General features: G+C 43.4%; 3 protein-coding genes across 8 annotated transcripts in view; 2 read left to right on the top strand and 1 right to left on the bottom strand.

The window, feature by feature from the left end:
- Window positions 1-357: 357 nt before the first annotated feature.
- On the bottom strand, window positions 358-5,773 carry LOC310815124 (uncharacterized protein). Of its 3 annotated transcripts, none has more exons than XM_083684767.1 (7): window positions 5,658-5,773; window positions 4,688-4,790; window positions 4,125-4,214; window positions 3,649-3,723; window positions 3,002-3,072; window positions 2,609-2,780; window positions 358-2,077 (listed from the first exon to the last, which is right to left on the bottom strand). In XM_083684767.1, the coding sequence occupies exons 2-7, from the start codon at window positions 4,754-4,756 to the stop codon at window positions 1,862-1,864; spliced, it is 693 nt and encodes a 230-aa protein (XP_083540893.1). In that variant the 5' UTR covers window positions 4,757-4,790; window positions 5,658-5,773; the 3' UTR covers window positions 358-1,861. The 3 variants fall into 3 exon arrangements, with proteins under 3 accessions (XP_083540893.1, XP_083540891.1, XP_083540892.1); XM_083684765.1 differs by having other exon boundaries at window positions 4,125-4,217; XM_083684766.1 differs by lacking the exon at window positions 5,658-5,773 and having other exon boundaries at window positions 4,125-4,217; window positions 4,688-4,900.
- A 1,968-nt stretch (window positions 5,774-7,741) lies between these two features.
- Window positions 7,742-12,401, top strand: LOC310807507 (FH1/FH2 domain-containing protein 1). 2 transcript variants are annotated; one of them, XM_083674005.1, is made up of 9 exons: window positions 7,742-8,861; window positions 9,032-9,172; window positions 9,445-9,618; window positions 9,854-9,973; window positions 10,066-10,227; window positions 10,367-10,593; window positions 10,799-11,018; window positions 11,419-11,527; window positions 11,776-12,401. In XM_083674005.1, exons 1-9 carry the CDS (start codon window positions 8,397-8,399, stop codon window positions 11,802-11,804), a joined length of 1,647 nt encoding a protein of 548 aa, XP_083530131.1. In that variant the 5' UTR covers window positions 7,742-8,396; the 3' UTR covers window positions 11,805-12,401. The 2 variants fall into 2 exon arrangements, with proteins under 2 accessions (XP_083530131.1, XP_083530130.1); XM_083674004.1 differs by having other exon boundaries at window positions 9,436-9,618; window positions 11,776-12,400.
- A 55-nt stretch (window positions 12,402-12,456) lies between these two features.
- hnrnpc (heterogeneous nuclear ribonucleoprotein C) overlaps window positions 12,457-22,120 on the top strand; it is a 10,281-nt gene continuing 617 nt past the window's right edge. Inside the window, exons 1-9 of one of the 3 annotated variants that reach the window (XM_083674023.1) lie at window positions 12,457-12,560; window positions 18,731-18,780; window positions 19,619-19,884; window positions 20,104-20,176; window positions 20,266-20,313; window positions 20,497-20,660; window positions 20,898-21,050; window positions 21,274-21,425; window positions 21,893-22,120. The exon at window positions 21,893-22,120 is cut by the window's right edge and continues 617 nt beyond it. In XM_083674023.1, coding sequence (XP_083530149.1) covers window positions 18,776-18,780; window positions 19,619-19,884; window positions 20,104-20,176; window positions 20,266-20,313; window positions 20,497-20,660; window positions 20,898-21,050; window positions 21,274-21,425; window positions 21,893-21,991 — 960 coding nt within the window. In that variant the 5' untranslated portion in view covers window positions 12,457-12,560; window positions 18,731-18,775 and the 3' untranslated portion in view covers window positions 21,992-22,120. The remainder of the gene's footprint in view (window positions 12,561-18,730; window positions 18,781-19,618; window positions 19,885-20,103; window positions 20,177-20,265; window positions 20,314-20,496; window positions 20,661-20,897; window positions 21,051-21,273; window positions 21,426-21,892) is intronic. The other 2 variants (XM_083674025.1, XM_083674024.1) reach the window with 2 other exon arrangements.

Consider the following 22,120-nt stretch of genomic DNA (forward strand, 5'->3'; position numbering starts at 1 on the left):
AGTCATGAACGGGTGACCTGGCCTTGCTTGTTTCTATCCTCCTCCTCCTCCTCCTCCTCCTCCTCCTCCTCCTCCTCACTTTGCTTCTCTCTCTCTCTTTCTTACACTATTATCACCAGCTCAAGGGCTTCTACTGAACAACAGAGAGAAAATGTGAAGAGACTCTTTCATTTTGGTTAATGTTTCATTCCCCATCAAAAATAATAGTTAAAGGTATTTGTGACCACTGCATACATATATTTTGAAATCAGATATACAGTGACTTTCCACGACACAATTCAAACCCCTAAATAACTATAAACTGATTATATTCAATATTCCCTATTTCGACAAACATGACTTGAACACATGTTATCAAAATACAATAGAGTTGTAATTTATTATTGTTGCCCCATGGAACATAAAGCTAAATATACATGTGGAAAAAGAAGGAAAATTAAGACAGATCACAATAATAAAAAGTCAGACATGGATCAAGCCACGATCGAATGTCTCTCACATACAGTAGGGCATTGAGTAAAATCAAGGAGTACTGTTTCATCAGAAGTTAAAGGTGTAATATGTAACATTCAAGCTTTCTAAAAGCTTTCAAATGGTTGTAATGACTATGTTTAATCTGTAGCGATCAGGAAATTAGATCATTTACCAACACTGTTTTGGTCCCGAAAAGCGCTTTCTAAAATGAAGTGTGCGACACTCGGTTTGTACAAACATATTGTTACTGTCACAGGGTGTTTTAGGGATGTCAACATTTTCCGCCTTTCTGTTTCTGGTGGCTGCTTCTTCGAATTTTGTGCGCATGCAGAAACACAGCAGCTAATGTCTGACACTATGAGTCAATTTCGGGGGGTTATATTAGTATGTTGTTGGAGGGTGTTGATTGGAACTTCAAACTGAATTTTGGCATGGTGGCCAGAGGTGGCAGATTTCCAACAGACTTACGCTCTGCTCCTTTAAGGGATCCTTTGTTAAATAAAACATGGAAATGTTAGGAAAAGTTTTCTTAAAGGAAAACAGAGGAAAGGGATGTTCACTTCATCGGTAAATAGAGGTCAGAGTAGGCCTAATATTTAGCTTAACAGTTAGCCTACACCCACCCATTTACTGTATAACAGCGCTACCTTATTATCTTTCTGAAATCAAGAAGTATCATGAGCCAACATTTGCTGCAAGCCAGTTTGAGTAGACACCGGTTATACTCCAACTGTTTAATAGTGTTATATTATTTGTTAGTTATTATTTCAAGGTGAATATTTAACATATTCACATGAATAACAATAAGAGCCCTCAATATGTACTCCACAACCAAAGAAACAAAAATATATATCGTACAATAGTTGGAGCTCTCCTGCAATTCCATTAAAATAGGCCAAGTTCTAATTTAGAGACATAGGTCCCTGCTTTTATGGAGTATAGACCTCAGAGAGAAGGGAAGCAGGGAGGGGGGGTAACTCAAGTCCCAACGACAGTGCAGAGATTCAGTTACTGGAAGGGCGTCAGTAGGAACAGTAGATTGCATAGTTCAGTCATTTACATATTTTCCTACTGAGCCTACCATACATGATGTGCAACCCTTTAACCCTTCCCCTCCCACTTACCACACCCTCCTTAGCATAAGGAGCGAGCTGAGAGGTCTATTTTTGCAAATGAGGGGGAGCGAGAGAGAGAGTGAGAGAGAGACGGGAGTGAGACAGATGAAGATCACAAGCTGTCTGTTTGACAAGGCGACACAGATTTGTGAAGAAGAGTGATGTTATGAGCACGCATCTACGTGCTATTGCTTAATATCTTTACAGTATATACACATAGGAACAAACAGAGAGTGAAATTATAGAAGTGTTATTACAATGCAGAAGTGGGGTCAAGTACTGGCCCGAGGCAGGAGGAAGGACATAATAATGATAAGAAGGGAGAGAGAGAGAGGCAGGGAGAGGAGGAGGATGAGAGGCAGAGAGAGAGATGAGGGCCATAAGGACATGAGACACTTTGGAGTTTTGGGAGCTTCTACTGGGGTCTTCTGTTCCTCGCTGACACTGGGCCGACAGATCACCAACGGCCGGACCTGCGATACACTCTCCTGAAAGTGATAGAGGGGGAGAGGGAGAGGGAGAGGGAGAGAGAGAGGGGGGGGGGGGGTGAGAGCCAGTGTTATCCCATTTAGGTGTTATCACAAGTGTAGTATTAGGGTTCTTCTATGGCTGTGTTTTAGGTTTAGATTTCATTGTTTATAAGGTATAGTTGTGGCTGTGTGCTAGGTTTGTTAGAGGCTGTCGGTTTGTGATGTGGTCCTGTTGTCCTGTGTTATTCTGTACTTTTAGTATGGTGCTGTAGTTGTGTGTTAGTATGTACCTCTAGTATGGTGCTGTAGTTGTGTGTTAGTATGTACCTCTAGTATGGTGCTGTAGTTGTGTGTTGGTATGTACCTCTAGTATGGTGCTGTAGTTGTGTGTTGGTATGTACCTCTAGTATGGTGCTGTAGTTGTGTGTTGGTATGTACCTCTAGTATGGTGCTGTAGTTGTGTGTTAGTATGTACCTCTAGTATGGTGCTGTAGTTGTGTGTTGGTATGTACCTCTAGTATGGTGCTGTAGTTGTGTGTTGGTATGTACCTCTAGTATGGTCCTGTTGTGTGCTCGGTGGGGACTGAGCCTGAGATTCCAGCGATGGGATCTGTGACTTCGCCCACCATCGTCCTCACTCTCTGTTGTGTCCTGCCGTGCTATTTGCGGTCGTTTTCGTCTCCGAGAGCTGGTTCGTTGTAATGAACCAGGCTCCTGCAGTCTGGCCCAATCAAAACACAGCAGCAGGGTGAAGAGTGGTACTAATGAAAAGTGAATGCATGTCAATTTCAGAATTAGTCAGTGTATAAGTAAGTAGCATAGGGTGAATTTGTGTGTATGTGTGTGGAGGGGGGGGGGGGCGGGGGGGGGGGGTTGCGTGTTTGTGTGTGTGTGTGTGTGTGTGTGTGTGTGCGTGCGCGTGTTTGTGAGTGTGTCCCAAACCTGCAGTCTGTGTCCTCAATGTCAGCATCTGCATCACTCTCACCCTGAGGGTCTGACAGGACACAATCCTCCTACACAGTATGAGTCATATGAATGAACACACACACACACACACACACACACACACACACACACACACACACACACACACACACACACACACACAAAGACTTATATAAATACAAGATCTGTGTGCACGCAGTGTGAATGTGATTTTTATTTTATTTTAAACTGAATCATTTAGTAGACACCACTTGACAAAACACAGTAATGCTGAGTCCAATGACGCATTGGTTGATCCCACCCTCATGCCATTTGAAAACTTCACTTATGTGTGTTTGTGTGCATCATTCACATTAAACTCACTGTCATTATGCATGATTCACTCTACATCTCTCCACTGTGATAGCTGATGCCATGACATCATCCAGGTGGGTGCTACATATTTGTATGGATTGGATCACCCCCTATTCCTTACAAAGTAAAGTGCTTTGGGCAGTAGAAGCTATATTTCCAATCCATTGTAATAATCAAGATTTTCTTACAAACACATCAAGAAACACATCAAGAAACACACACACACACACACACACACACACACACACACACACACACACACACACACACACACACACACACACCCCTACCTCGGTGCCATATCCCTCTGAGTACCTGGTTATCACCACCCTGTGTTTTCCACAGTGTTCACACTTCAGTGTGTCCTTAGTAGTAGAAAGAGAAGGGCCGGGGGAGGGGGGGGGGCAGATAATTAAGAAAAAGTGCAAGAGGCAGATTGCAAGGGCAGCCAAAGAGAGGGAAAGGGGGGGGGTCAAGAATGAATAGCATGGTAAGTGAGTCAAGTCAATCAATACAGTATGGGTCACTCAGAAATAAACTACATGTTACAGCAGGATTATTCAAACTTGTCATTTAGGGTGGAATCCTAACTTGAGATCCATGCACTTAAGTCAAATCATAGTGCAAATTTCTCTATTGACATCAATGCAAGATTTATGCAAATGAGTTATGCATGTGGATCTGGAGTTAGGATTCCACCCTCAGACAGGGTCATTGATGTGTGTGAGCTCCCCGTAGTAATGGTGATGGACAGCACACTTCTTACCTGTGGCTCTGTGTGTGCTTCAGTGTAGAGTGTGCAAGGACACGTCTCACACAAACACACTATGTCAACCTCACCACAACTTGCTCCCATCTGCTTAGAAGAGAGAGAGAGAGAGAGAGAGAGAGAGAGAGAGAGAGAGAGAGAGAGAGAGAGAGAGAGAGGGAGAGGGAGAGAGAGAGAGAGAGAGAGAGAGAGAGAGAGAGAGAGAGAGAGGGAGAGGGAGAGAGAGAGAGAGAGAGAGAGAGAGAGAGAGGGGGAGAGAGAGAGAGAGAGAGAGAGAGAGAGAGGGAGAGCAGGAAGTGGTAATGATTTATTGGAAGCCATTAGCCCATTACTAATTGGACAGCACAGTAGCAGTGTTACAAAGTATACTGTATAGTGTTGTGTGTTTAGAGTATAGCACGAAATAAAGATTCTCATACAGCAGGCATGACCTTATGTCTCACTTACTAATGTCACACACACACACACACACACACACACACACACACACACACACACACACACACACACACACACACACACACACACACACACACACACACAGTGCTACATTACATTACCTCACAGTCATTGTCCGATGTCTCTCCAGAGGAAAACAGGCCATGAGAGTCAGGTTCCCTCCGCAGCATGCCCTCTCTGGCCTGGGTCACACACTCACATAGACTTGCATGGGTGACAATGATTACAGCAGGGTCATTGAGTCATTATATGTTGCTGGAGCCATTATATAAAAATGATGATGCTGATAGTGATAGTGATGATGATGATGATGATGATGATGATGAAGATGATGATTATGATGGTGGCTTAAACATGATGAACATTCTACCTTCTGCTCCTTCCCTTCATCATCATCATCATCATCATCATCACCATCGATAAGAAATGATACTGACACTGCCAGGAATTACAGTACCTTGTAGTCATAGGCATAGTATTATGATAACAGTACAGTAGTGTGTTGGAAGGTAGTCATGGAAAATGAATTCAAAATGTTTGTTTCTAATATTTGACTTGTCCTACCTGGGAAGTTATATAAACGCAATTAGTAAGAATAACAGGACAATGGGAACTTCTATTACTGTAGTTGTGAAAATGACATACAGTTATCCTATGCCTAAACCACAAGTTCGTGATGGACTGCTGTTTGAGTAGTTCAAAGTGTGTCATCATTGCGTGTCTATTTCATCTTTATACCTGTATAGGCTGTATCACGCGCATCTTAAAACAGCTGGTCTGCACTTGCATTACGTAATGCGAGAGAGCTTTTCGTAGCGCTACGCTGCAACTTTTTTATTCAGCATCACATACATTTACCAGAGGATGGTGTTACCGTAAAACACACATCATATATTGTCATCCCTCTCTCTCTAAAACCTACAACAATGGGTATATTACTATAGTGCAAATTAAATCGTTTTCATTTAATAGTTTTCAGTTTTCATTTACTCAAAATTATGTAACACAAAACAGAACCTACAGAAAGTACTACATGCACATTTCTAAAGTTAAATCGCGGATATACAGTACCTTAACTTGAATGCACCATCTTCCCAAAAATGTCCAATACGAAATACTTTATTAAAAATGACTACGATAATAACAACAGCGATTCTCTTTGACAGGGTATAAAGCCTGAAGCTCGAGGTGCCTCTAAAATATTTGACATTGTAATCCGCTATGATGTCAGCGAGTGACAGCTCGGGATCGGGTTGCGGCGGGAGTGCGCCGGACCATAAATACAATTCCAAAACAAGCAACGGGAACGTGCAAAACGGTGGGTGGAGAGAGAAGACAGACTGTTGGTACAACCAATCTTGCTCTCATTCCGTCACGACTCAATTTGAATTTTGGTGCGTCCGTAGCGCACAGATATTTCATCGGCTAAGCCGGTTATATATATGTTTTATGTGTATGCTTTATGTCATTATAAAGTATAGACTATAAAACATCAAATCACCTGATTTGTGTAGGCCTATAAAATATACGCAATGAAAGCATCTGCATTGAATTGCACAATGCATGAGACATAGCCTAGAATAGCATACGTTATTCAAGTTGTGACAAAAAAATGCATTTATTGTGAAAAAACACACACTACACCGTTATTGCCATAATAAAGTAGTGACTTCAACATTAATCTCTTAGATTTGACCCCGAAGCCACACAAAGCTGTTGATCTCCTCGGAACTAATTAGAAATTATTATACATCATTATTGCCAAGATCTGTAAGATAGCTCTGCAGTCCCGGAGGCTTACAAACAAACACAAACAGTTCTGGCTACAGACTACATATTCGGAGACAGAGCGCCGACCGACCTCCGAGGGGCAGTTTCATCAAAGGAAAGCGGGCGGAAGTTTCCTTTTCCCACGGGGAAAGCTGTGTTCAAAGGTATTAGTGAGAGAACACAGTAGGCTACTGCAGTGTGACTATTTGAAACTATTTTTTATTTTATTCTTCAAATTTTCTAATTAGTTAATGAAAACGTGTTGAAATGTGCATGTATCTGTCCAGTTAAAATGACTTATGGTACATGACAGACAGCCATTATAGTTTCAATTGTGCCACTGTTCATGGAAAAGGGACAATTTCAAAGTAGCCTATTAATTCATGTTTTGTGAATGTGAAGACTGTAACTCTAAACATTGTATTCCCATTTGCCATCAGGCTTACATCCAACAGCTTACATCCAACAATATTGTTGTAGACCAAACAAGATTGCTTCTTACTTCTCACTGTCAATGTCATACATTCATCAGCTAAATCAACTATGTAGGCCTACAGTACAGCCTATCAAGGGTTGCAATGCACAGTGGTGTTTTGTGACATAGTTTAGAGAGGACTAATGGCTATAGGAGGGGTCCTCATTATGCCTGTCAAGCATGCAAGACCACACTGAACACAACCATGTTATTTAGTTTAGTTTATTGGAATCACCATTAGCTGTTGCTCATGGGGTCCACATATAATATAACACATGACACAGTACAGAACAGTTATAGACAAGAATAACATAAAGACAAACTACATTAATTACTATATGCTTGATGGGAAGGCAGTGGAGATTACATATGTAGACATATTAGTGTGTCTCTTTTTCTTCCATTTTGCCCGATATTCTGTTATTGTACAGTATGTCCCCCATAAGTGATTGAGAAAGAGAACAGGTCAGCTGTGCCTATAAGTGATAGCCAACCAAAAATATGTGGTCACTGCAGATAAAGGACAATTCATAACACTCAGACTTCATAGTCTCAGCCTCATAAAGACCATTCAGGTAGTGATTTTATAACACACAGAAGATGTTATATTTACATCATATTATACTGTTGATGCTTTACAAATAGAGAGGTAATGAAGAGGATGGAGAGCGAAGGCTAGAGAACGAGGTCATTATGGATGTTATGGGGGAGAGGGGGAGGGAGGGAGCGGGAGAGGGGGAGGGAGGAAGGGGGGAGATCAACAGAGGCAGATAGAGAGGTTGTGTATACACAAGCAGCAATACAAACAGGAGATGCTGGCTCGATAAGGAAATTAAGGAAAAGGGTGCAACTCAAATAAACTGAGAGTGATATACATACTGCTCAGATAGAAGAGACCACTCACAGAGTCAGAGAGAGAGAGAGAGAGAGTTGCCGTGGAGGCAGGTCAGTACATAAGAACGCTTGGACACAACAGAACCATTCCATGATTCATCAGAACCAGAACTCAGAGGGACGAAACAGAACAGATCCAATTGGTGTAAGTTTTGTCTATTCAAAAGACAGTTTTTGTACAACTTTCCACAGCACAAGTAGGATAACATCATCTTGAATCAAGAAGCAGGATAACATTATCATTTGGATTTGGATTTGGATCAACTGCACCCAAAGACAACCACAGGGTTGTGATAAAAGTAGGAAAGGTGGTTGAAGATCATGGTCCGGTTGTATGGATTTTGATTGCAAACTGTGGTCCTAGAGCGACGAACAGTGTCCAAAGAGAGTTGGATGAAGATTACGTTTTTATAAGAGATCAGAATGTTAACATTGGATCTCTGATTCTCAAAGACCTGCATGGTGAAGGGATGAACATAGGAAGTGCTCATTTGCTGAATTATACCTTCTGGACATATGACTGAAAACAAAACAACAGCTTTCAATTACAAAAACCTTTTTCAATGACAATTTTTTAAGCTCCTTCATGAGAATAAACCAAATCTGTTATTATAGCTGAAAAGGACAACACAGGATTTATTTCACGAAACCAAGCCAAATCTGAAAGACCAATGAAGCAATCCAACCCAAACAATGACATGCCCCTAACCATGGGCTTTGACCAATCTTGGGCCTTATTCTTAAAGCCCGCTCCTCGTCTGCGCCTCAACACCTTCGACTTTTCCGACCTGTGGGACGAGGAGGACCTGGGAATGGACAGTGTTGATGAAGACAGAGGAAATTCAACCAATCATACGACAGGAAGTATCCAGCCCCCTCCAATCCCACCTCCTATGCCCCCCTTGGCCCCTCCCCTGCCCCCTAGCTCTCCTATGGGCAGACCCCAAGGGTGTCGTACCCTGAAGCTCCACTGGAGGGAGCTCCACAGCCTGCCTCCCCTGCCCCGGGTCAGCCGCTTCGGGACGCAGACCATCTGGGCTGGGCTGGAGCCGGTGCACCTGGACACCAACAAGCTGGAGTACCTGTTTGAGACCAAGGACAATGGCCCCATCTGCAGTTTGGTGGAGGGATGGCGGGTAAGTGTGTGGCATGTGGTCTGAATATTCTGAAATGTATCAGGCTCAATCACAATGGTCAGACCACAATGGTTAAGTAGCTATTTGTAAATGTGCAAGAGTGTATTGAGTATGCTATAAGCCCCCCCCCCCCCCCCCCCGCTCTCTCCCCCTCTCTCTCCCTCTCTCAGAAGCAGCCCTTTGTGTCAGTGTTGGGGGTGAAGCGCAGTAACATCATCACCATCACCCTTAGTAGCCTGCCCCCACCCCGCCTTCTCCCTCCTGCTATCTACAGCATGGACAACAGTGTGCTGGATAGAGAGGACATACAGGTAGGTACCTACTTGAGGACTCTTCTGACTTCCACCTTAACCACTAATTGACCATTCATTGACCAAACAGGGACCAATTTGACCGCAACGTCTGTCTGTCTGTCTGTCTGTCTGTCTGTCTGTCTGTTTGCCTGCCTGTCTGTCTGTCTGTCTGTCTGTCTGTCTGTCTGCCTGCCTGCCTGTCTGTCTGTCTGTCTGTCTGTCTGTCTGTCTGTCTGTCTCTCTCTCTTTCTCTCTCTCTCTCTCTCTCCCTCTCTATACAGCGTCTACAGACCCTGGTTCCCAGTGAGGAGGAGCTATGTCTGATCAGGGAGACCCAGGCCCAGTCCCCCCACTTGCCTCTGGCCCCAGCTGAGCTCTGTCTCCTCACTCTGGGGGACATCCCACACTTGAATTCCAGGCTCCAGCTCTGGGCCTTTGCGCTGGACTATGACACATTGGAAAGGGTGAGAGTCAGAAAATAGGAGGTATTTCGGAGGGTGGATGAAAATGTGTCATCATCCTGTGGCATTACTTTTCCCAGCTTGTGCAACTGTAGAGCATTTGGACCAGAGAGGTTATATGTCATGAAAATGAATCATCTGTTGTCTCAATGCTGCTAGTGTTGTTATTTACTTCACAGAAGTTATATCTGCATAATATGCTGCTTATCCATTACTGTCATGTCATTTTTGTGGCCAGGAAATCGCTGAGCCTCTCTTTCACTTGAAGCTTGCCATGGAACAGCTTGCAGCCAGTCAGACCTTCAGATGCATCCTTGCCACAGTGCTAGCGATTGGTAACTTTCTCAATGGATGCAAGGTACTACCTATATGAACACCCCTCTCTCTCCAGTTCTAACATTTCTTCATGGCTAAACTTTCTTTCTCTGTCCCTCTCAAACACACCCTTAGGCCCGGGGTTTTGAGCTGAGTTACTTGGGGAAGCTGTCCCAGGTCAGAGACACACACTCTCGCCAACCAGTGCTGCACCATGTGTGTGTTCTACTGCTGCAGCTCTACCCACAGTCATCTGACCTCTACTCTGACATCACAGCTGTCACCCGAGCCAGCAAGGTATGGATGGATGGATGGATGGTGTGTGTGTGTGTGTGTGTGTGTGTGTGTGTGTGTGTGTGTGTGTGTGTGTGGTACAGTATATGTGTACTTCAGTCTCCTCTCTCCTGTCCTCTCAGTGCATCTGTCTCTCCCCTAGTGCGACTACACCCAGGTTCAGTCCAGCCTCACCCAGCTGGAGGCCATTTGCAAAGCATTATGGGAGCAGTTGCACCTGCTGGAACGGCAGGATAAAAAGAGAACGGGAGGAAGGGGAGAGGGAGGGCTGCAGGAGGGCACCCTCCGCCAGAGGCTGCCTAAATTCCTGAAGGAGTGTGATGAGAGGCTGAAAGTACTGAGAGCTGTCCATCGACGAGTTATCAACAGGTAGTGACTGAATACCTAACATGGAATGGAATGAGGAATGGTATCAAACACGTGTGTCCATCCTCCGATTTCTACCTCCACCAGCCACTGCTATTAGACTATATGATATGCATTAATATAAAAATCAGTATAAACATTTGTATAAAAATCTCTCTATCAGTCTCTCTCTCTCTCACTCTCTCTCTCTCTCTCTCTCTCTCTGCAGGTTCCACTCATTCCTCCTGTTTCTGGGTTACTCTCGCACGATGGTGAGAGAGACCAACGCGGAGGATTTCTGCAAGACGGTCAGTGACTTCTCTCTAGAGTACAGGACCATTCGCCTCTCCATCCTGCAGCAGAGGGAGAGAGAGAGGGGGAGAGAGAAAGGAGGAGATCTCCGCAGCACACCTCCCCCCAACCAGAAACATCACCAGACACCCTCTCAGGTAGAGAGAGAGAAAGAGAGACAGACAGACAGGCAGGCAGACAGGCCGACAGACAGACAGGCAGACAGGCAGACAGACAGACAGACAGACAGACAGACAGACAGACAGGCAGGCAGGCAGGCAGGCAGGCAGGCAGGCAGGCAGACAGACAGGCAGACAAATAGACAGACACACACAGAGACACACACAAAGACAGAGACAGAGACAGAGACAGAGACAGAGACAGAGACAGGAAGAAAGTAGTTTTTACATGTATGTAATGTCACAAGACCATGTATTTAATTGGTGGTAAGTGTCATTTCAACATTTCAACATTGTCATTTCAATTTAGATATAATGTTGCATGTACTTAGCACCTGCTGCTGTGATAACGACCTATATAAATGTCTGCATTTCTCAGGAGAGTTTGGATCAGTACAAACTAGAGGAAGTATTGAGGACACCTGAAACAGCTTTCCGACTGGATCTTACCTTTCCACGGCACCGCAGTAAGAAGAATAATATAAGAGGTACTTTGTCAAGCACAAACAGAGAGATGAACACATACATGCACACACGCACACACGCACACACACAGGCACACACACACACACACACACACACACACACACACACACACACACACACACACACACACACACACACACACACACACACGCACACACACGACCAAAATACCTCTCTGAATGGTTCAGGAAACATTGTACATGCCAACATGTTTTTTAAGTGTGTTGTTTCTTTTCTTTGCTTATTTCAGGTCCACTCTCTCGGAAGCTGAAGTGGTGACACATGAATGTCCACTAGCCAACCAGCCTGTGTCTGCCTGCGAGTCAATGTCTGTCTGTCATAGCAGTTTTTTAGGCATTGTTTACTGTGCTTATGGTTATCATACTGTTATCACTGTTATCTGAAGTCTGTACATGTTGCACCCAAAATATTTGTTGTGCACACAAAATGCTCCCGATACTAACCCCTATTCTCACACAAACACAATCTGGTCCATTATTAGTGAATAATAGACCAGCAGTTCAGTCAGTGTATAAAAGGAACACTCTAAAGTCATTCTCTCAAATCATACCTGATCTCTTGTAAGGATGTACCAGACGTGCAATTAAACATACATTTTTCTATCAATACCTCATCATTCTGTGTGTGCACGCCATTGTTTAAATGGTGTGTGTGTGTGTGTGTGTGTGTGTGTGTGTGTGTGCGCGCGTGTGTGCGTGCGTGCGTCGGACGTACTATTTTATTATATGCTTTTCAGGGGAAGAATGTTCAGTCGCCTGTCCTGAGGCGGGGCATGGCGTAAAGAGCGTCGTGTCCACCAATACCCGAAGAGAACACCGCTACCTTCTGTTGACTAGATCCAATAAGAGATCAGTATTCCGCATAAGGGCTGACAATCTGTAATGTGTACAGCTCGACGCCATTTCGTGGTAACTGGTTCAAGGTGCACTATCAGCCAACTAAATCGGAAACGGATCAAAAGACATTCAAGTAAAACTACGTCGAATTTTACTCATTTTTAGTATTAAGCTCCTGGTGAGTATTTTGAATCGAGAGCATTTTTCTATTTTTTTTTTTATTTTTTTCTGACTTTGAACTATCTTTGGGACTTTTTGTTTTTATTTTTAATGCGTTTTTCTGGCTGGTATACTGAATCTGTGTTGACTTTAGTGGCGTACATTTTGTGATGCATCGGGTGGCAAGCAGGCTGCGGTGTGTTGTGTTGCTCTCCACAGCGATATTTTTGCTTTATTTTTCGAAATAAGACTTTTCAACCTACATTTTTTCACGGGTACCATAAGGGCAGATTGCTTGTTTGTTTGTGGTCATATTTTTAAGGAAAGAAATGTCGAAGATTGGTTCCAATCCAATCTATGCTGGACAAATGATTTATTAGGTCGTCTTTTTTCCTATCTGGAATTACGTTTTTAAAAGGCTTTTTATTCTCAACCTTTGTTTTATGCACAGCTGTATAGCTTGAATTGCAGTAGTTAAAGTTGACTGTTAAAGATGTTTTTCGAGTTTTCTTTTTGGCTTGGTTATTTTCGAGGTTCGCAGTGCGTTCTGCATTAAATGCTTGAGAGCATGACGTAATTTTTGAGGCAAGATTTTTTTCTTATGAAGAGTGAAAGTGCGTTTTCTGTGGAACATAAACAACATTCTGTTTGTGTAAAGACAGTCATGAGATTGGGGAACTGTAGTCGGCGGTGCGACATTCATTTCATTGTATTTTTTGGTGATATTGATAAACATTAAAATATTCTGCAGATTGCTGAATACATACATCCATAACCTGTTTTTATTGAACAATATTCAAGTGCATAGCCTACCTGGTCAAGTCGTTCAGAGTGTTACCTCTATAAGGCCTAGAGCTAATTGCACAAAGCCTCTTAGCCTAAATCATTCTCTGCTGCTAAGTGGTGATTTGCCTTTATTTAAAGAAATGCACTGCTCTTTTAGATTACGTTTAGTAGCTAGATACATGTACATACTAACAATGAATTGCGATCACCTTTGATATGTAGGCATTTTGGCCTTATTAGAATGGCCTCATTCCCTCATCACATTTCCATGATCATTGGGTATAAACAGACAGGGCCCAATTTCTTGAAAGCCTCAAAGCACAATTGGTGCTTTTCCATCTGAACTGGTTGCCACTCAGTTGTGTTTCCATCACCCAGGGTGGTTTTGAAAACTTGGGGCAAGCAGGGAGGAGTAAACTGCGAAGTCCCCAAATATCCGCATGGCCCCAAGTCAGGGTAGGTCCACCGAGACCTAGGCCCATCCTCAGAGATGGAAACACAAACATCTTGGACTTAAGGTCACGGTGGAAATGTGCCATAAGATCATCTATCAGTCGACAATTGTAGGCGATGGATGAAAGATGAACTTGGTAGTACGAAAGTTTTGTGAAATTCAACCCTGGTTGGCTTCCAATTTGAGTCCTGTTGAATCAGAGGTCTTGAAGGAAAGGAATATATTACCTACAGTCTTTTATCCACAGTTTGGAGAGTGATGCACTTCAACATCACACTTGAGACTAAACTGCTGATGAAGTGAATAAGGGGATGTATCCATCTTTGACACATGGGGTCTGCTGATAGGAATCATACCATACTTGTTTGCTTTTGATCTGTGTTGAAATAACATGGAACAACCCGTAGTATACAATCTAGACATGAGGACTATCAGCCTATTATACGCTTATGGACACACTAACTAAATCTGAGTGATTTGTTGAAATATGAACAAACTAACTAAGAATGATTTGACTTGTTTGAATGTTCTCCAGCAGTAGGCTACATTATGAGCAATATAGGAAGAGGAACCCTTCAGAGGTTCATAGGGACACTAACATAATCACAATGATCAGCTAAAACGTCCAACATCCTCTAATCAGAATTGTTAGTTTTGATAAAGTCAATCGATACACCTGTTGCCTTTATCCCAGCATCAAACCGTATGGAAGTGCATGACCAGGGGTGTGTTCAGTCAGACGCAACGTTTAGATTGTGGCAGATAGAAATGTATAGTGCAAAACATGGCTGAATGTCAACTCTATGGGGCTTTACACACTACAGGGCCAATCAAAACCATGCTGTGCTGGCTCAAATATTTTCCTTTGATCCTTGATGTGATCCTTTCCAGGACTGTGACAGCAACTATGGTGTATGTGTAACTAGGCCAGCTTGGTTCGTCTCTCCCTCGCCTCCTCCTCAAAACACACTGGAGGTCTGAGGTTCCTCCCCTCTGACCCTATCCTCCAATGCATGGAGGCGAGAGGACGAGTATTTTATAAAAAATACTTTTTAGATTCAGCCTATGACTCTCCACCATTAGGCCATCTGAACATCTGTTCAGTGTTGCCTCCATCTGAACACTAATGTTGTGTCCTCCTGAACATTCGCCAGGTCAAAGCCCTTAGTTAATTCTGATTTATTTGATTAATTTTTGTAGTTTGGTAGTCCCACATAGAGGTGAAGTTTGATCAGAAAGTTTTACTTTTATGCTGGCTCATCACATTTTAAAGGCCTTATTTTTCTAATCTAACTTTTTTGTTTTCCCCCTCTATAGTTTTTGAAGCAGATTTTTTGAGCAGCGACAAATCGTAAGTTGGTCTCCATGTTTTTTTTCCACCTCCACTTTTGCATCATTTTTTAAAGATCCAGTGTAGATTTTGTACTTTTTTGCCTTTGTGAAGTAGCCTGTTTTTCCCCTCTGACTTTATCTAAAGCATACACAATAGTTTTCTCCCTTTGTGTTGTGATAGATCACAAGGCCTACTCTTAATTTTCGTAGTTAAGATTAGTTTGCATCCTAAATGAGCCCCCTCGTTCCCAGTTTTTGTGATTGAAAAGTCAGTGCTACTTATGGAAAGCAATTAGCTAATACTAAGGCCTTAGCTAAATTGCATACCAAGCCTTCAATTTTTGCATTGAAGAAGGGATAGCTGGCTTCATTTTGTCTCGTTGATGAGCTATAAATGTGATTACATTGATGCTACCTCTCCTCCTCTTGACACACGCACACACACCATCCCTCCATACCTTGCTGGCTGAGGTGACAGCCATGATGTCAGAGTAGAGGTCAGACAACTTCCTGTCGAATAATGGAGTAAAGGTTACCATGTTGAAAGGGAAGATGATGGTTATTTGCTAGCACTTAATGGTTATTCAGTGCATCACCCCAGTGCTACACCTACTGGGTCTGGAGCTGTTTGCACATGTGACTCACAATGCACTGTCTATAGATAATAACATGGGATAGTCCTCATGTCTAGATTGTGCATTATGGGTTATCAGCCTATTATTAGTTTATGGACACACTAACTAAATCAGAAGGATTTGTTGAAATATGAACTAACAAAGAATGATTTGACTTGTTTGAATGTTCTCCAGCAGTAGGCTACATAATGGGCAATATAGGAAGAGGAACCCTTCAATGGTTTATAGGGACACTAACATAATCACAATGATCAGTTAAAACTTCAAACATCCTCAGGGCCCAGTATTGATCCAGATTCTTTGTGGCTATCCAGGATCAGATCACCTGGCTGGTTTTGAGTAGTATAGGGGAAATCAGCCAGATCAGTCTGATCCTGGATAGCAAAAAAGAATTCTGATTATTCTGATCCAGATTACACGTTTTGAAATACTGGGCCATGGATCTGTTTGCACAAGTGACTCGCAATCGTCTGTCTATAGATCTAACCCATGAGTGCTACACTGGCAGCATCCTTCACAGTTGAAGCACGAACACTGAAACACACACCACACCTATACACCAATGAAAGCCTTGAATGACCCCTTAAATATGATGTACCTAGTCTAGTGTGCCATCAACATATCTCTCTTGGACCTTGTCCTTGTGATAATCCTCTTCTAATGATGATACATTAGGATACACATATATTAGGCAAAATGTAGAAGAACTAACATCAGAAGTACTCACAGTTGTTAGTGTGGGGGTTATTGCATGTTTAACCTGCAATATTAATACAGGATAAGCCCATTCTGTCAAGCACCTAATAAGGCTAACAATGAAATATATGCACTGTGGCTCACTTGTCAAAATAACTCCAAATAATATATTCTCTCTATTTGGAAAGAGTTATGACTTTATTTTCCAGGGAAAACACAGTGAGACCAAGGTCTCTTTTGCGGGTGTGCCCTGTCTACATAAACATTTTTTTTTTTTTAATTTTGTTTTTACACATTGAATATCAGCATAGTAAAATACAAAATACACACAATAATTAATCAGAACAAGAGCAAGAACAACAACTTATGCAGTGAGGACAGGGACAGGGAAATCAAAAGTCTCCTATGTGGGTTTTGTTGTCCTCCATTTTAAGGGAGGAGTCTCTCCTACAATGAGTCTGTTCAGGAGGTTGGACAGTCACAGAACCTTCAGATAGAAATGTCCTGTGTAGAACAGGTATGAGTGTCTGTCATGTCGACAGTGGTGTCATGTCAGTTCTATAAATTACATTTCTATCTGCAACATTCAAGATTTAACCTTCACTGGATACAACACTCCAGCCCAGTCCCAGCTGCGCTCATCGTCTCTAACCTGATTGGTCACATGAACCGTCTGTCTTTTAGCCTGGGTTGTGGAGTTTAGAAGGGTGAAAGCTACCTTAAACGATTCGGATAGAAATGTAATTTGAATAATAATAATAATATAATAATAGATTATTTTCCATGTCAAAGAAAGATATCTTCTGACCAAACCATTCTATAATTATTCTTATTCTGTGACCCGAATAAGCTCCTGATGTTGCTGGCAGCCATCCAGGAACCAGTGATCCGCCCTGCCAAATTACTTACTGAAGAGTGCATTAAGCTTTGGTGAGACAGTCGACATCAGATCCTGTGATTCTAAATTATAGTGTGGCTATCGTAGAGAGTCAGATGTATTAGGTAACAAGTGGCTGTGTTACAGAATGTTCAGATAGAAATATGCTGTGTAGAATAAACAAGGGTGAGTGTCTGTCATGTCAGCTCTATAGATGATATTTCTATCTGCAAAGTTCTGAATGTTTCACCTCACAGAATGCACCCCTGGTGTAGGCTACAGCCTCCTGCCAGGGTCATGTGACCTGTGGATAGAAAGGTCTAGTTGTATAATGCCAGATGTGGATGTGGGCGAAGACGCTCTCTGCTTTTGGCTGGATTTACTACAGCAACACGTTTCAACATGTTCTGCCCGATGCCAAGCTATTTGTCTTTTGATTCTAACACATTCACCATGGAAAGACATATACAAATGCAGTGTGCCAGGCCACTGAAATAAATCCACTTCAAATAATGAAACTAGTTCACAGAAATGCATGCAAAGCCTCATAACAAAAAGGTAGCCATTATACTTTTTCTGATTATAAAATATTTGCAAAGAAAAGTTCCTGACCCTATCCTCACCCTTCAATTCAAGTGAAGCAATAGGAAGCATTTAATACATAAACACAGTGTAAAGAAAGGTAATAATAATACAAAAGGGACACAGGGCTTTGAGATCCCTGACGATGCACTCTAGTCTGGTCAAGCAGACCGACTGAACATTTCATTGTGAAGTGAAACAGAATGTGAGCTTGCGATATTGGGCTGGTTTTACGAGGCTATACATACTCTGGACAGGTGTCATCATACAGTACACAGTCTTTTAGAACTCATCAAGTACAGGCTAGAGTCCAGTTACAGTATGCAACCAAAGACAATAGCCTGACCAGTCACACAACCTCATACATCATAACATACTAATTAGTTTGTGTACCAAGACTTCTATCCACAAATGTTGGTTTTGTGTCTACTCTTGCAAGCTATGCTCCTCATATCAGTTGTAGGTGGTATTGTTTGTGCAGCTGTAGATCTTAGGAGCTTTTGTTTTTTATTGACCCATGCAATGAATCTACACCTTTTGATTCTGTCATTCTGAAATGTCTTGTATTGTATAACATGATAATGATATTCATCATCCTACAGGAGATCCTCCCTCTCTCTTTTTACCTCCACACAAGCCTACATTTTTCAGTGAGGTACTTTTCCCCTCAAGTACCTCTTGGGGGCAGCACTGACTCAAAGGAAGCACTGACATTTTGAAGATTTCGTTCTCGATATTATTAACCATAGACACTGCAACTCCCAGAATGCACCGCTGAGCTCAGGCTCAGGGGGACCAATAACGACAATAACTCTTCTCTCCAACAGAATCAGACAGGCAGGCAGACCTCGACCGTCCAGAGTACAGACAATATGGAGTGAGTGTGCCCCCCCCAAATATGCTCTCCTCAAATAGAGACCCCTATAAACCTTGAAATTAGTTTGAAAGCTGTGATGTGTGTGTGTGAGTGTGAGAGAGAGAGAGAGAGAGAGAGAGAAAGAACTACACACGACTAAACCCACTCCAAAAGGCAAGACTATAGGCATACAAAATCAACAAAGTAAGAGTGGAAACGCCTTTATTAGGGGCTGATGAACCACAATGGTAAATAACCATCACATCCGCAGCATCATAACCCAAGATAAGCATACAGTGCATTGTTGTATACCTCAGGTAGGCCTACTGTGTGTGCTAAAATGAATATGTGAATGTGTGTAGACATCGCCCCAACTCATAATAAACTCCACCCTACTCTGATAAATCTGTTTTGCTTTCCCTCAATCTCTTAAATCCCTTATATCAAGGTGAACGCCCAGATAGATGAATGTTATGTGAGCTTAGTTCCCAGGGGATTTAGCAGTAGATAAAGCATGTTCCATTGTACTTCTCCATCTGGATCGGAGATTGAGCTGTCCCTGTCCCTGTCCCCTGTCCTCATGTGCTGCTCCAAGGTCACAGTAGAGACAACACTGTATCACCTCTCCACTTGTAGACAAGCATGCTAGGTCATACAGTATTTGACAGTTTTCATATTTACCAGCACACTCTCTTGATTTGTAAGGCATCCTCAAGCAGGTAGAGAGGTTTAGACACACACTCAGCATATTTCTCTCTCTCCCTGTCTTCCCTTTCTTCCCCCCATCCTCTTCCTCTCCCCTTCTCTCTTTCCTCTCTCCCCTACACCCTATCTACACTCCCCCTCTCTCCTACCCCAGCCGGTCTCCCACCACGAGCAGCCTGATGGCCAGCAACGTGACCAATAAGACTGACCTTCGCTCCCTTAACTCCCGGGTCTTTATCGGCAACCTCAACACCCTGCTGGTCACCAAGGCCGACGTGGAGGCCATCTTCAGCAAGTACGGCAAGATCGTGGGCTGCTCCGTCCACAAGGGCTTCGCCTTCGTCCAGTTCGCCAATGAGAGGAACGCCCGGACAGCCGTTGGAGGGGAGGATGGGAGGATGATCGTGGGTCAGGTGTTAGGTGAGGACCCTATACTTGATTATGGAGAGGAGGACTCATCCTCTGTGTTATATTTATTCCTCTCCTGTCACCCTTTCCTGCTCTCATTATATTTAAGAAATGTAGTCTGTGTGAGGACAGGTGTTAATTTAAATCTTACACCCCCCCCCCCCCCCCTTTGCCTTCCCTGGCTCGCTCTCTCTCTCTCTCTCTCTCTCTTTCTCTCTCTCGCTCTCTTAGATATTAACCTAGCAGGTGAACCGAAGCCTCACAGATCGAAGACCGTGAAGCGCTCTGCAGGGGACATGTACAGGTGACTGAGCCCTGACTTATTTGGACTGTGAATGTGAATAAGAAGGAGTCTTTGCTTACCTCTCCTCACCTATCTCTTTCTCTCCTCAGTTCCTCGTTTGATCTGGACTATGATTTCCAGAGGGATTATTATGACAGGTAGGCGAGGCTTCTCTTTGACAGTTTGTTATACTGTGCTTATAGGTTCAAGCTTAGTTAGATTTAGCTCAGTTGGGTGTTTGGGTATGTCTTTTTACATATGTTATTATTAACAGTCATGTCTTAGTTTTCCTACATATCATAATGCAACACGTTACGTATGTGTGTGTATTGCTTTTTCAGGATGTACTCATACCAGTCCCGTGTGCCCCCTCCCCCGCCCCCCCTGTCTCGGGCGGTGATCCCCTCCAAGCGCCCGAGAGTCAGTGTGAGTGGTGGGGGCAGCAGACGCACAAAGACCAGCTTCTCCTCCTCCTCCAAGAGCAGCCAGAGGAACTCGCGTGCCAGTCAGTGGCCCGCACACACATTCTAAACACACACACACACACACACACACACACACACACACACACACGCCAGATTCCTTACTCAAATTAAATCAACTTACTGAGACCTGTGTGCTTATGCCACATTTATGCATATATAAATCCATATTCACAGTAAAGCAATATACATGTATTTCTATGTGGCATCCCACTCCTATTGTCTGTCGGTGCCGCTGACTCTCCCCTCTCCCACCCCAGTGAAGGCAGATGACCTGACTCTCCCCTCTCCCACCCCAGTGAAGGCAGACGACCTGCAGACCATTAAGAAGGAGCTGACCCAGATCAAACACAAGGTGGACTACCTACTGGAGAGCCTGGACCGCATGGAGAAGGACCACAGTAAGAAGTCAGGTAGGGTGCAGAGAAAAGGTGTGTACTTTGAGGTTAGGTAAGGTGGAGAGAGAAAGTGTGTGTACTTTGAGGTCGGGTAGGGTGTTGAGAAACCACATAACAATGTCTAGGGGGTAGATTCTTCATGATTTAGTCTTTTCATAGTCATAGAGCATCAGTGCTTAATGTATTTTGAGCAATATTCCGCCTCTCTCTCTCCCTCCCTCCCTCTCTCTCTTTCCAGACATGAAGAGTTCCAAGCCGGAGCCTGGGGAGGTGTCTCCCCTCCACTGCAGCGGGAAGAAGGAGGACAGTCTGAAAAGAGAGAGAGAGAGGGAGAGTCAGGAGCTCAATGACTCTGAGGAGGAGGGAGAAGACCTGATGGAGGAGGAGGAGGTGAGGGGGGAGAGGGGGATAGTGTACAGAGTCATTGATAACAAGAGAGGGAAGAGAGGGGGAGAATGGAGAGAAGAGCAGAGGAAGGAAAGATGGTCAATTAAAACATTAAAAGCGGTGGAGGAGGAAGGAGAGAAGACGTGGAGAGGAGAGGGTTGGTTAATGAAGCGAATGGTGAAGTGGAAAGAGGGAGGAGGAAAGACGTGTACGGTAGCATGAGAGAAACAAAGGGGAGGCTGGTGGAAGTAGGAATCGAGGATGGACTCGTTGTAATGCATGGAATGGAATGAGGAATGGTATCAAAGAAACAATGCCACCATGCCATTCCAAGCATTACAATGAGCCCATCCTCCGATGTCTACCTCCAGCAGCCTCCACTGGACCATACATAGGACAATCAGCTCATGAGTTTAACACAAATTATGGTCAGTTTCTGTATTTATACTTCATTGTATCTTTGTCGGCAGGTGAAAAGTCGAGGACGGGAGGATGATGATGAAGAGGAGGAGGGAGAACAAGAGGAAGGAGAGGACGATGGAGATAGCGCCAATGGAGATGACTCTTAAACACAGCCTGTTTGACCACACACACACACACACACACACACACACACACACACACACACACATACACAAATGATTGTGTAGAACTGTACATCCAAACATACAGTACATACATGCATATGGACAGTTGTT

This window comes from Argentina silus (genome assembly GCF_951799395.1).
Source record: "Argentina silus genome assembly, chromosome: 1".
NCBI lineage: Eukaryota > Metazoa > Chordata > Actinopteri > Argentiniformes > Argentinidae > Argentina > Argentina silus.

Coding starts and splice junctions, on each gene's coding strand:
- LOC310815124 (XM_083684765.1), bottom strand. CDS start 4,756: ATGCTGCGGAGGGAACCTGACTCTCATGGCCTGTTTTCCTCTGGAGAG. Junction 2,781..3,001: donor ATTGAGGACACAGACTGCAG/GTTTGGGACACA, acceptor TGATTGGGCCAG/ACTGCAGGAGCCTGGTTCAT. Junction 2,078..2,608: donor ACAACAGGACCATACTAGAG/GTACATACCAAC, acceptor TATCACTTTCAG/GAGAGTGTATCGCAGGTCCG.
- LOC310807507 (XM_083674004.1), top strand. CDS start 8,397: ATGAAGCAATCCAACCCAAACAATGACATGCCCCTAACCATGGGCTTT. Junction 9,619..9,853: donor ACTATGACACATTGGAAAGG/GTGAGAGTCAGA, acceptor TTTTGTGGCCAG/GAAATCGCTGAGCCTCTCTT. Junction 11,528..11,775: donor TAAGAAGAATAATATAAGAG/GTACTTTGTCAA, acceptor TGCTTATTTCAG/GTCCACTCTCTCGGAAGCTG.